General features: G+C 43.6%; 1 protein-coding gene across 2 annotated transcripts in view; it reads left to right on the top strand.

Moving 5' to 3' along the window:
* Positions 1–13,192, top strand: part of FNDC3B (fibronectin type III domain containing 3B) — a 362,808-nt gene that overhangs the window by 271,355 nt on the left and 78,261 nt on the right. For both annotated transcript variants that reach the window (XM_023213445.3, XM_023213446.2), the window contains exon 11: positions 1,154–1,207. In XM_023213445.3, the coding sequence (XP_023069213.1) occupies positions 1,154–1,207 (54 nt within the window). The remainder of the gene's footprint in view (positions 1–1,153; positions 1,208–13,192) is intronic.

Raw genomic sequence — 13,192 nt, 5'->3', positions numbered from 1 at the left:
GAGAAGGAAGGGAAGGAACGGGACTAGGCCCCTGATGTTTTTTTACTAACCATAATAGAGCAATAACAACTGTTAACTGAGTGCTTCCTATAAAACTGGGTAGTTTAGTAGGTGATTTACATATTCTCCCAATTATTTATCATACCTATCCTTGGAACATGAAATTAGTTGTTGATACTGATATTAAACAGCTAGCGCCAGACCACGTGCGACAAACAGCCGATGTAGGATTCAGATACATCTCAGGGGAAGCTGAGCTGCCTTTTGCCAGGGGCAAGGTACCATGCTGTTTGCTGGGCTCTTGCTCTTTCCTAGGGAAGAGTCGGCCCTGGCATGTTTTTGAAGTGGGAGACATGATCCAACTCCTCTTCCTGGTTGCTTCCCCCAACTTGTAGTTCCACTGTCTCTCTAGATCTCTCTACCCTAATGCTCCAAGAGACCCCACTGCGGCATCACTTGTAGCTCTTGGAATCCTGAAAAGCATTCTTTTCTCCAGAGTTCTTTACTTCCCTTCCCATTGTTAAAAACCCACTTGCTCAGTGAAGCAGATCTCGGCATGCTTTTTAAGAGAAAAGCAAATGATGAAACTTCTCTTTGTTAACATACGACGGGCGAATAGCCTCTCGTCATCTCTCCAGAGGATCACATTTTTTCCCCATATTTAAAAAAGAGGAACCTTAATGTCACTGATGACTTTCTAATCTTAAGTACTTTTAAAAAATTAAAAACCTGTATGTGGGATGTTACAAAAAGAAAGGCTTGACTGTGCTCCACCAGACATCCAGCAGCACCTGTGTTTCTCAGCTGCCTTGTTCTCACTCTATGCTTGAATTCAAAGTCCCTCTTCAAAGTTCTATCCCCAGAGGAAGTAAGGTACCATGACGGTGTAAAAAGGGAGAGGTGGTGGTGGTGGTAGGCAGGTTTGGCTATTTGTGGAGTATGATATATTCATAGTGAGGACTCTCTCTACAGTTGAGGTATGTCAAAGTTAGTGTATGATGATGGTTGACCAAGGAATGCAGGGACCATCAGCTTTATCCGCCTGTGGGGAGAGCACAGGACTATCATAGACACTGTATGTGAGGCAGGTGGGTAGCTCATAAGTTTTGTCTCTGAACAACTTTCTCTAATCTCATGTTCCTATTTTTTTTAGGCACCGATTGACAATGGTTCAAAAATCACCAACTACCTTTTAGAGTGGGATGAGGTAAGCTTATTTTCATATTCACCCATCTAAAACACCATTTCAGAAACAAAATTGCTGAACAAATACCATTTTATTCTTTTATAAGACATGCTAAACACAGAAGAAAGGCATGCTAGTAGAGAAATTTAAATCAATAGTTATTGACTATGGAAAATGAAGTTAGATTGAAGTAGTATTATGAATTGTGTATTAAAATATATGTACCTGGCTTATTTGCAAGCACTGCTGCTGAAAAAAAAAAAATGGGGTCTTATCTATTTTGGATCTCCAGTGTCTAGCCAGCCAATAATTTGTATTAAAAATTGACTGCTTTGTCATCTTGACTGCTTAGATGCTTTTGATAGGTAAAACACACTGCTGCTCGGAAAGCATAATTTGCTTTTCCTTTTTGAATGCCATGTGTGTAACTTGGTGTTGCACTGTTGAGTGGCCTCTGTGAGAGCAGAACAGTGCATAGAAGTCACACTCTACCCACGTGCGAATGCCCTGTGGGTTACAACGTCCTGTATCAGGTGCCCTCCTTGCTGTTCATGTCCCCAGAGGCCCTTGGAAGGTATCTACGGTGGAGTGTCCTTATTCTCAAAGCCACTGTGTGCCAACTGGTGGACCCAGTGCGTTTCTGGCCTAGCTAACTCTACACACAGAATCTCAAACAGGAAACACTTGACCTAGAAGGCTTTCATTTCTGAAAAGCAACTGTTGGCTGGGCGTGATGGCTCACACCTGTAATCCCAGCACTTTGGGAGGCCGAGGCGGGCAGATCACGAGGTCAGGAGATTGAGACCATCCTGGCTAACACGGTGAAACTCCATCCCTACTAAAAATACAGAAAAAAAAAAAATTAGCCGGGCATGGTGGTGGGCGCCTGTAGTTCCAGCTACTCAGGAGGCTGAGGCAGGAGAATGGCGTGAACTCAGGAGACAGAGCTTGCAGTGAGCCGAGATCACGCTGGAGCGAGACTCCATCTCAAAAACAAAAGCAACTGTACTTTTCGTTCCTGTAGATCTTAATTGTATTTATTCATTTGCCCCCACTTTATTCTTTCTCTGGTTGAGAAATTGGCTAAGGATTTTAAGAATAAGAAATGTGGAATATGGGGAGAAATGCAAGTTAGCTTTTGTGACTTAAATTTGGAGGGATTGAAAGATTTAGAACTTAGACTTCGGCAAAAAGTGACTTGGCAACTGTGGAAAAATATTTTAACCAAACGTAAAATGAAAACTGGATGGAATTCCCATGGTGAAATTTTGATGCAAAAGAGGTCCGTCATCACTTTCTGCAGAAGCATATTTTCCCATCTGGGTTGCATCTGATCAGCTAGAGTTCCAAGTTACCAAGAACAACCATCTATTGTTCTTAGGATCCTTTCAAATAGCTTGTACATGCAGGTTGGTGAAATCTCAGCCTTAACCCATGCATTCTACAGATTAGGTGGATTTCATTTTAAGGTGGTTTAATTAGAAAGTGAAACCACCTCTCCAGCCCTTAGAGGTTTTTATACTCAGTCAGGAATGTTGGAAAGGAACTCGGATGACCTGTGAGCATATAGTAACGTCTTCCCATCTCTCCCTCTTTGTAAGGACAAGGACAGGTGACCGTTTAATGAAAGTCCCTTTTTATATGTGGATTTCTTGCACTCATCTTATGTGTTTTCTCATGTCTTGAGGTTTTATATCAAGATGGATCAAGATGGAGTTCACCAGTACAGAAAAGGCGTTTTTTTTTTTTTTCAGATATCTTCTTAGGGCACTGTGTGTGTATGTGCGTGCATGCACACACTCGTGCGTGCCTATGAACCTGTGTTTTTTGCTGCTTCTCTGCCTAGGACCATGAGTTCCTAAGTAAAGAAGGCTAAAATAGTTGAATACATACCTCAGTGAGAAACCTCCAAAGAAAACTTGGGTGCTGCAGGAATTGGTAATGGTGGCTCAGTTGCTGGTCCCTTCCCTTAGAATTTGAAATGAGAGTGTCCTGGCTGATGATGCTGAGAGGAAGGATGCCGCAGCCTCCGCTGAAGTGGGACAGGCCACGTCTGATAATTGTTTATGTTCAGCGTGGTCCATTGCAAGCTAGCAGTCAAAAAATGTCAAATGACTGGGTTTTGCCCTCTACCTTTCTCCTACTTGATCTCCTTCCAACTTTTCCTCTCACTTTTCTTAATTCTCTGCCTTCTTCTTTCCACTTTTTCTCTCCCATCTTCAAATTCCTGCTGGTATCACAGCTCTGTTGAGCTTTGCTGAAGATTCCAGGTTAATTGACTCTCATCCACCATGGATCTTTTGCCAACACAGGAATCCTTTTATATTCTGTGGCTTAAGGTCTACTTTCTAGACATCTCCTGCCCCCTCAATTCTAAGGAACTCCCTTGCCTTTGGGTGCAATGAGCTTCCTAGCAGGAGAAGATAATTGAAAGAACACCAAGATTAGGAAATATGGGTTCTGTTCTGAGTTTTATGCAGGGCAGCTTGACCTCTCTGGTCCTTAGTTTTTTCCATCTGTGAAATGGCGAATAGGTTAGTTCACCAGCTTGTATGTATTTACATTATTTATGCTCTCACAAGACAGATTATTTAGGATTGTCTCTTCTGACAAGAGAATATTTGGAATCATTTTCACTGTTGTTTGGCCTGTTCATTAATTATTTCAGCATTTATGGAGCATGTTCCTCAGCAGTCTGCATTGCACATTGTCCTATGAGGGATCTGTGACATAGTAAAGATAACTGTGATAGCTGAAAAAGCAAACGTACGCCTATCCTCTTGTGCTTTTAAACAGAGACAAATAAAGCACATGTTGCCATCTGCTTCTCAAATTGTTCGGTCCAGTAGCTCCTTTGCTTTGTATTATACCCCTCTCATTTCCCATCCCCTTATAAAGATGAAAAAATTGTGCTATCATGTTTCCTGGCAGTGAGAATTCAAGCAGTAGTAACAAGTTCATTCCTGCCCATCCTGTCATTTCAGAAGTGAAGTTTCTGACAGAACAGTAAGGCAGTCTGTGTTTCTAAATGTAGAGCTGAGTTGAGGATCAGCAGCACTCTTGAGAGTGGCTCACTTGGGTTGGGTTTTGGGTCCCACATTCCTATGCTATACAGGCCTTAGCTTCAAGAAGGAAAAGCAACATCTGGTCTGCAGGAAGTGTGAACACAAGAGGCTCTGGCCATCCCTCTGAATCCTTCTACTGGTAGTTTCTACAGCCAGGTGCATCTCTCTGGTACCAGGACTGTTTCTAGACTCCACCTTAATAGAAGGCAGTGAGGCAGGAGAATGGGAAGTGGATGTTTTGCTGGAATCACCCTTTCCCCACCCTTCCCCACCCTTCCCCTCTCTAAGGGCCACAGCTCTTCCCTCCCCTCCTCTTCAAGGATATCTGCTCCAGCCACACACCCAAAAGCCTGTCTGCCATCCAGGGGGCTGAAGAAACAAACTAAGATTGCAGAAAGTTTTTGAGGTGCACAGAGACACAACTCACTGCCTGAGAGTGACACCGTGCTGCTCCGAGTCTTGAAGAAGGTTGTGCTCAGGCATAGCACTCGGTCCTGTCTCTGCGCTGGCCCAGTGCTGCTCCGAGTCCTGAAGGAGGTTGTGCTCAGGCATAGCACTCTGCCCTATCTCTGCTCTGGCACCTGGTCTGAGAATCACGACTTTGAGGTGAGGTGGCCTCATCTCCATACACGTAACCACTAATGTTCAGGTATCCCCTGCAGCCCCATATTTTTATTACAGTATAACAGCATGGATTAGAGTTCCAGAATACTTTAGTCTTTTGTTGTTTGTAATCACCTTTGCAATAAAATGATTAGAGTAAAATTTTGAAAGTGTTGGTAAAACGAGAAGACAGGGCATCAAGCCCAGCTTTCAAGCCTCTTAAAAAAAGACTTTCCTGGAAAAAGAGCAGCAGCCTTTATTTCTGCTGAGATTAGGAATGCTGTGCTGAGTTGACCTTCTTGGGAAGATCCACCTTCATCAGCAGCTAACTATATGCTGGGCTCTGAAGTACAAGGGCACGTGGAGCCCTAATGGGGAGCAGAAAACAGAAACGCATTACAGTACAGGGGAAATCTGATACACCTTCTATCCTCTCTTAAATTCACTGTCATTAATTTTACATCACTGCAGCATAGAATTCACTTGGAAATTACTCATGAATAGTTCTGTACTAGGGTTAACTGCCTGTTATTTCTCCATTAATATCTAACTAGACAACACCTTAATTTTTAAATCAATACAAGAAGTGACTATGACTATGAAATGGTAATTAGCAACTAAAAATGGAATTTACAGCCGGGCGCGGTGACTCACGCCTGTAATCCTAGCACTTCGGGAGGCCAAGGTGGGTGGATTGCCTGAGCTCAGGAGTTCGAGAGCAGCCTCAGCACCATGGGGAAACCCCATCTCTCTACTAAAATACAAAAAATTAGCCGGGCATGGTGGTGAGTGCCTATAGTCCCAGCTACTCAGGAGGTTGGGGCAGGAGAATTGCTAGAACCCGTGAAGCAGAGGATGCAGTGAGCTGAGATTGTACCACTGCACTCCAGCCTGGGTGACAGAGCGAGACTCCTCTGTCTCTGGGGAAAAAAAAAAAAAGAAATTTACAGTTGTCATTGGCTTTTCAGCTGTGGCCTTCAGTTTCGATTTTCACCTGAAACAGGTCAGTTTTTATTACTTGAGAAGGTGTGGCCATTCCTTGCCAAGTTCCCTTGTGACTCATGAGTTTTAGTGTTTAGAGCCATGGGGTTTAATAACTGACCCCACATTTTTGTAGATTTGTAGCCACTTTCCTTCTTCAGGAGACACCCCATTATGAGCAGAAACACAGAAGGTCATTGTCAAGTTTTTTTCACTTGAACATTAGATGAGTCACATCACATTGTCATTTCACAGTGTTCCCGTCCCCCGTGTTTACACTTTAATCTACAAGCACTTGTCATTCTGATGGGTAGCAGAAAGCAGATCAGAAGCTCCTAAAAAGGAGCTTGTTTAACAGCACAACAATGGCTAGATGCTAGATTTTTCAAGGTATAGGTTCTTTTCACAATGGAGAGTCAGTGAGATGGGGAAGGCGGACATCATAGTTGAGATACTGTACCCACTGGCCACACCCACGCTAATCCGTTTGACTGCCCGTCTTTATGGCACCCTTCCAAGCTACATTGACTCTGTATTGCTTCTCTTCTATTTTTTTTGAAATGGAGTTTTACTCTTGTTGCCCAGGCTGTGCAACGGCTCAGTCCCAGCTCACTGCAACCTCTGTCTCCCAGGTTCGAGTGATTCTGCTGCCTCAACTGCTGAGATTACAGGCGCCTGCCACCACACCCGGCTAATTTTTATATTTTTGGTAGAGATGGGGTTTCACCATGTTGTCCAGGCTGGTCTCGAACTCCTGACCACATGTGATCTACCCAGCTCAGTCTCCCAAATTGCTGGGAGTACAGGTATGAACCACCACACCCAGCCCTGCTTCTCTTCTTGATGACATATCACTATCTGGTGGAGGTGGGAGTTTTTCTTCTGTGGGAGAAGGATTGAGGATATAGAGGACTCCAGGGTAGGGAAGGGCTTTTAGGAAAATAAAAAACTGGGAACCTCTGGGTTGAGTCATTCGTAAATGTCTGCCCAGTCTGTTTTAAGGTTCCTAAACGGATCGTGATCTGGCCTTATTTTTGAAAACTTGAGTAAAGGGGTGAATTTAATGGGCAAGTAAGAACTTTTTATTTTAGAAAAAATTAGTTCCTTCAAGGAAGTATTTATGCAAACTTGTCTTGTTTTAAGTTCTGCCTTAAGATATTGTTTTAATTTGAGCCATACAGAACGCTAACTGATGCTGCTGCAACTATCAGAACAAATACAAGTCTCCTAAGATCTTGCTATGAATATGTGGCATGGATTCATATTGATGATATATATCAATAATGTTTATCTAAAGAAAACTGAATTAATCATCTCAGCTTTGTCTCTGTCTTCATCCATTTTGTGCTGCTGTAACAGAATACCTGAGACTGGTTACTTTATAAAGAATAGAGATTTATTTCTTACCGTTCTGGAGGCTGGGAAGTTCAAGGTCAAGGACTTGTATCTGGCAAGGGCCTTCTTGGTGTGTCCTCCCACAGTAGAAGACAGGAGGGCAAGACAGCACAAGCATGAGAGAGGGAAGGGGACCAAACTTGCCCTTTTATCAGGAACCCACTCCTGTGATAACAAACTCACCCCTGTCATAATGGCATTCGTGAGGATAGACTCCTTGCGACCTAATCACCTTTTCAAGGAAAAAAAAAAAGACCACCTCTCAATGTGCTGCCTTGGGGATTAATTTTCTTTCTTTCTTTCTTTCTTTCTTTTTGATTTTGAGATGGAGTCTCGCCGTGTCACCCAGGCTGGAGTGCAGTGGCACGATCTTGGCTCATTGCAAACTCTGCCTCCCAGGTTCATGCCATTCTAGCCTCCCAAGTAGCTGGGACTACAGGTGCCTGCCACCATGCCTGGCTAATTTTTTGTATTTTTAGTAGAGACGGGGTTTCACCATGTTAGCCAGGATGGTCTCGATCTCTTGACCTCGTGATCCACCCGCCTTGGCCTCCCAAAGTGCTGGGATTACAGGCGTGAGCCATGGCACCCGGCCGGGGATTAATTTTCTAACACATGAACATGGGGGACACATTCAAACCATAACAGTTTCTAGTTCCTCATGGTACCCCAAGCAGGTAATTTAACACCTTAGCCTCGGCCTTTCCACTGGGAAAACAGGGTCAGTTATCTCACGGGTATAAGATTGGATGAGATAAGTTGGGCATTAGCCGAGTCAGTGTAACGATTGTTCCATATTGTTGGTGTAAGTTTACCTAAGCAGATGCTAAGATCTGAGGTAGGGAAAGTCAACAATTAGAACGATCATGTATAAGAAATATGACATTCTTCTGTCAGGAACTTAAACAAGAGCCCTGAGGTTTATGTCACTTGTTTGAACTAAATAAAAAGTGATATTAGTGCTATCATGGATGTTAATTTGCTATTAGCCTAACTTCTGGACATGACATGCAGGGCACAGAATAACCAGAAAAAGCGCTTTGTGGGAATGTGACTACTGGAGTTCCCAAAAACCTTTCTCACTTGTGACCCAGCTAGCCCAAAAGGAAATTCACATCTGGATATACAGAATAACCAGAAAAAGAGCTTTGTGGAAATGTGACTACTGAAGTTCCCAAAAAACCTTCCTTACTTATGACTCAGCCCAAAAGGAAGTTCACATCTGGTTTCCCTGGTGACTAATGAGCCAACACAGCTGTAAAACCTAGTGGACTAAGAATGAAACAAATGCCACAGAAATCAGGGGAAGCATAATTAAAAGTTGAGAGAGGAGAAGAGGCCAGCAGCAAGTAGAGCCCATGCCCCTGGGGAGCCATTAGCAGGTCAAGTCAGGCCAGGCCAGGAAGGCCCAGCAGTCCTGTCACAGAAACCTCCTGAAGCAGGTGACCAGCCCCAGATTGCAGCTTCTTGGACATCTGTATCATTCAGGAGGAGCCTTGTTTAGGGATTGAGTTGGCCCCATAGAAGATACTCAGTAAGAGTTTAATTAATCAGACTCCTGCTTAGCTCACGTGTTGGAATAGTTCATATGGATGATCTCTCATAATCCTTCTGAGTGAACTTGCACAAACCTTTTCTGGTTAGATAACAACTGTTCTGAGAATGAAGGAAATGGAGCAGCCACAAGCACAGTAATTTGCTGGGTCCCGCAGCATGGATGAAGAGAGCTCCCTGAGAATTTGCTTGACTCCAGCTCTCTAAGGTGCCACGCTGCCTTTGGATGGGTGATGTGTTGGTTGGTTCCGTAACAAAAAGCAGGAAGGTCAGCTTTCACTCCCCTGCACAGGCCCACATGCACTTTGGTCATTCTTGGCAACTGTGGGGATTGGAAAGTGGTGTTCTAGGTTCATTTTGGCTGTGTCCGTCGAAGACCATCTTTCACCTGAGTGCCCACTGCCACGTCTTACGGTTGTTTCAGAAAGCCAAGAGAATTGCTGCCCTACTATAGCTGCTATTGAAGGAAACTAAGCCAGGAAGGATTGAATAACTCAGAGGCGTCTTTAGGTGCCACTTCATGGTCAAAAGGAGCCCCCTCTTTTAGGGACCTCAGTCTCAGACATCCACACACCTGCGGCAGATGCTCTGCCTTCTCTCTTTTACCCTTTCTCGCGTGTGTACATGATGAGGTTGTGTGTTTGGGAAGCAAACTTGATGTGGAGCGTCTTGCTGAGGCTAAATTATAAATCTCATCTTGTTTCCTGACACCTGGTTTGTCAACTCACCTTTGTTGTGGCTTCTCATCGCCAGCTGGAAGAAGACTGCCTTGGGCCTTGACTAGGTGGATGGACCAACCCCATCCATCCCTTGGTTCATTTGTAAATTGTACTGACAGCCTGTTCTGAAATTAAGCCCTCGCTTCCCTTCTTCCCCTTTCCCTGAGACAGTCTTAACACATCAATCCTCTCAAAGCATTTGACAACAGATGAACCTCAATATTTGGAGAAATATATAGGAAAATTTTCTTTGTGTGTTTGTTTAAACCAGAAGACTTAGTGATCATCCTTGGCTGTTTCAGGCAGCCAAGCCTCCCCTCTTACAGAAAAACTAGTGTGCTGAGGGATAAAATGCCTCCCTGTTTATTTGGTAACATGGAACCACAAATCATCCCACCCACTTTTCTTACCTTTGAAACATCCTCTGTGCCAGAGTGTGCAATAAAATGAAAGAGGCATCCCTGGGGGAAGAGTGGGGTTTGGCACGAGAAAATTCTGAGTCCACCCAAATGTGGAGTGTCCCTCCCTCCCTGTTAGGAGCCTCTTATATATGGTTATGCTGAACACATACGTGCTCTTTTATTTCTGAAGCCAACATTTATCTTTGATGTTGCCTAGGATCAGCCGGTGCTGGAACAACTTCTAAATATAGACACTCTAGCAGACTAAATCTTAGAGCCTGGCCGTAGTTCAGTTGGCCAGTGCAACTTTATTTTTCATGTATTGCTGCCATTTCTGACAGGTTGAACCATACTATTAACAGAGAATGGCCAGCCCAGAATCCTTCAGCCCGTGTCTGGATTCAGAAGCCATGGGCCACAAGCACATGACAACTGATAACCAAATTATTTGGAACTTACTTAGCAAACAGTTACCAAACCTGGTAAGAGTAGCTCAGGAAGGCAGCAGGCATGGCTGTGGAAGAATCTGAAAGAGGCCGGGTGCGGTAGTTCACGCCTGTAATCCCAACGCTTTGGGAGGCTGAGGCAGGAGTTTGAGACCAGCCTGACCAACATGGGGAAACCCTGTCTCTACTAAAAATACAAAAATTAATCAGGCATGGTGGCACACACCTGTAATTCCAGCTGCTTGGGAAGCTGAGGCAGGAGAATCGCTTGAACCTGGGAGGCGGAGGTTGCAGTGAGCTGAGATCGTGCCTCTGCACTCCAGCCTGGGCGACAGAGTGACTCTGACTCCAAAAAAAAAAACAAAAAAAATCTGAAAGAGAAGGAGTACAGTGGAAAGATACCACATACCAAGAAAACATCAGGAGGAGTAAGTCACAAGACCAAAGGGAGAAAGTTCACCGTGAATTCCATCATCCTTGTGTTGGCCGTTCTTAATCTTGTGCCAGGAATGATGTAGTTATAAAGAGGAACAGGAAGTATCGTTTGCAATCTATTAATTTAAAAGCAGTTGAAAATATCAGCCAACTTCATCTGTTAGTGCCAGTAGTGTTGGAAATACCCACTTCTAGTGTTGTTTGTGCCAGGGTAATTAGAAATGTTAGCCAGAGCAGCCACAGCCCCCACAGTCTCCAGAATTACACTGGCAGGAAAACACTATAGCCTGAATTAATTGGGATGTGTGTGAGTTACATGTATAGAATCGGCCGTGGGTTGTGTTCCTTAATGGGAAACCAGCCCATTTCAAGGATTCATCTTCCCAAGTACTGAGGAAAGCTTTATGAGGATACTAAGTTAGTAAAGAAGAAAAATTAACTTGAAAAAGTTCTTTTGTTGTTGTTTTCAGTCTTTCAACTATACACTTTTACAAATCAACACAACAAATATATTTTTAAACATACTTTAAAAATTAGTTGCATTTTACAAACTTAATCAAATACTTTTTATATATTTAGCTGCCAGTTTTCAAGTAGGTAGACTATCTGTAAATTTGTTTCTTCACTGGAACTCTTATATGTTTGTAAACAGATACCCAGAGAGAGAGGTGGAAAGCTGGTTACATGAGGAAGTACTTTGAAATGTTATTTTATTTGTTGAGTCCTGTGGTTTTAGGCTATGTCATACCTAAACTGTCCCCAAAAGACCATTGTGTATCTGAATTTAAAAATCTCAGCCGGGTGCGTTGGCTCACACCTGTAATCCCAGCACTTTGGGAGGCTGAGGCAGGTGGATCACGAGGTCAGGAGATCGAGACCATCCTGGCTAACACAGTGAAACCCCGTCTCTACTAAAAATACAAAAAATTAGCCAGGCATAGTGGCGGGCGCCTGTAGTCCCAGCTACTCGGGAGGCTGAGGCTGGAGAATGGCGTGAACCCGGGAGGCGGAGCTTGCAGTGAGCAGAGATCGCGCCACAGCACTCCAGCCTGGGCGACAGAGCGAGACTCCGTCTCAAGAAAAGAAAAATCTCCCAAGAGTTCTCTACATTTGGCATAGCATTATTAAAAGTCTTATTTCAGTCTAAAGTGTGATTCTGTAAGATGACGTAACTGCATAGCCATTGATTGGCAGTTTTGGTTGATCTTTATCATCTAGGAGTCTGATTCTATTTTTAGCTTATACAAAAATAACTTTTAAAATTATTCAGAGAGGTCCTTACTTTGGTGGATGGCTTTGAAAGTAAAAGCATGTACTAAGTGCATGTAGAAAATAGGACCCATCATGTGTTACACGTTTATTTTGTTTTTTTTTGTTTGTTTGTTTTTGTTTCTGTTTTGTTTCTGTTTCTGTTTTGTTTTGAGGCAGGGTCTTGCTCTGTTGCCCAGACTGGAATGCAGTGGCACAGTCTCTGCCCCCCGATTTCTTGTCTCAGCCTCCCGAGTAGCTGGGATTACAGGCATGTGCCACCACACCCAGCTAATTTTTGTATTTGTATTTTATTTATTTATATTTATTTATTTATTTATGGAGATGGGATTTCACTGTGTTGGCCAGGCTGGTCTCAAACTCCTGACCTCAGGTGATCTGCCCACCTCGGCCTCCCAAAGTGCCAGGATTACAGGCATGAGCCACCGTGCCCAGCCAGACATTTATTTTGTATGCTAGCATGCACATTACATTCCCCCACCTCCTGGCTGTTTACAATGTAGGAGGAATTTATAAAAGTTTGCAGAAATTCAGAGGGGTAAAACTTCATGCTATAAACATATATAGACATCCAAATAGATGAGTGTAATATTGCATAACAAATTACCCCAAAAGTTAGAGGCTTCAAACAATCACTTTCTTATGTTTGTGGATTCTGGGTTAGGGATTTGGACAGGGCACTGGGGAGTGGCATCTCATGCTCTGTCATATCTGGAGTTTCAACAGGGGGTGCTTATTGGCTGGGGACTGGAATCTTCTGGCAGTATCTTCACTCACAAGTCTAGCGTCAGTGCTCACTTTGGACTGGACTTATCCGGGGCTCTTCACATGGCCTGGGGCTCCCACACAGTGTGGCAGCTTTAGGGTAGTCAGAATCCAAAATCGGGTGTCCCAGCAAAAGTCAGAAGCTGTTAACACCTTTCCAAGACCCAGCCTTGGCTTCATTTCCACTCCAACCTTTTGGTTACAAGAGAGTCACAAGACCACCCACATTCAAGGGAAAGGGATGTAGACTTTGTTTCTCAATGGATAGGGAATCGGAGAATTTTTAGACAGGTTTAAAGTGATATAAGGCTTCTTGTGATATAAGGCTTCTTGTCTCCTTTTGGTCCTGAGAAACCATTAACAAGTATTTTTT

Source organism: Piliocolobus tephrosceles, chromosome 2 (assembly GCF_002776525.5).
Source record: "Piliocolobus tephrosceles isolate RC106 chromosome 2, ASM277652v3, whole genome shotgun sequence".
NCBI lineage: Eukaryota > Metazoa > Chordata > Mammalia > Primates > Cercopithecidae > Piliocolobus > Piliocolobus tephrosceles.
This window is presented reverse-complemented; position numbering and strand designations above follow the sequence as displayed.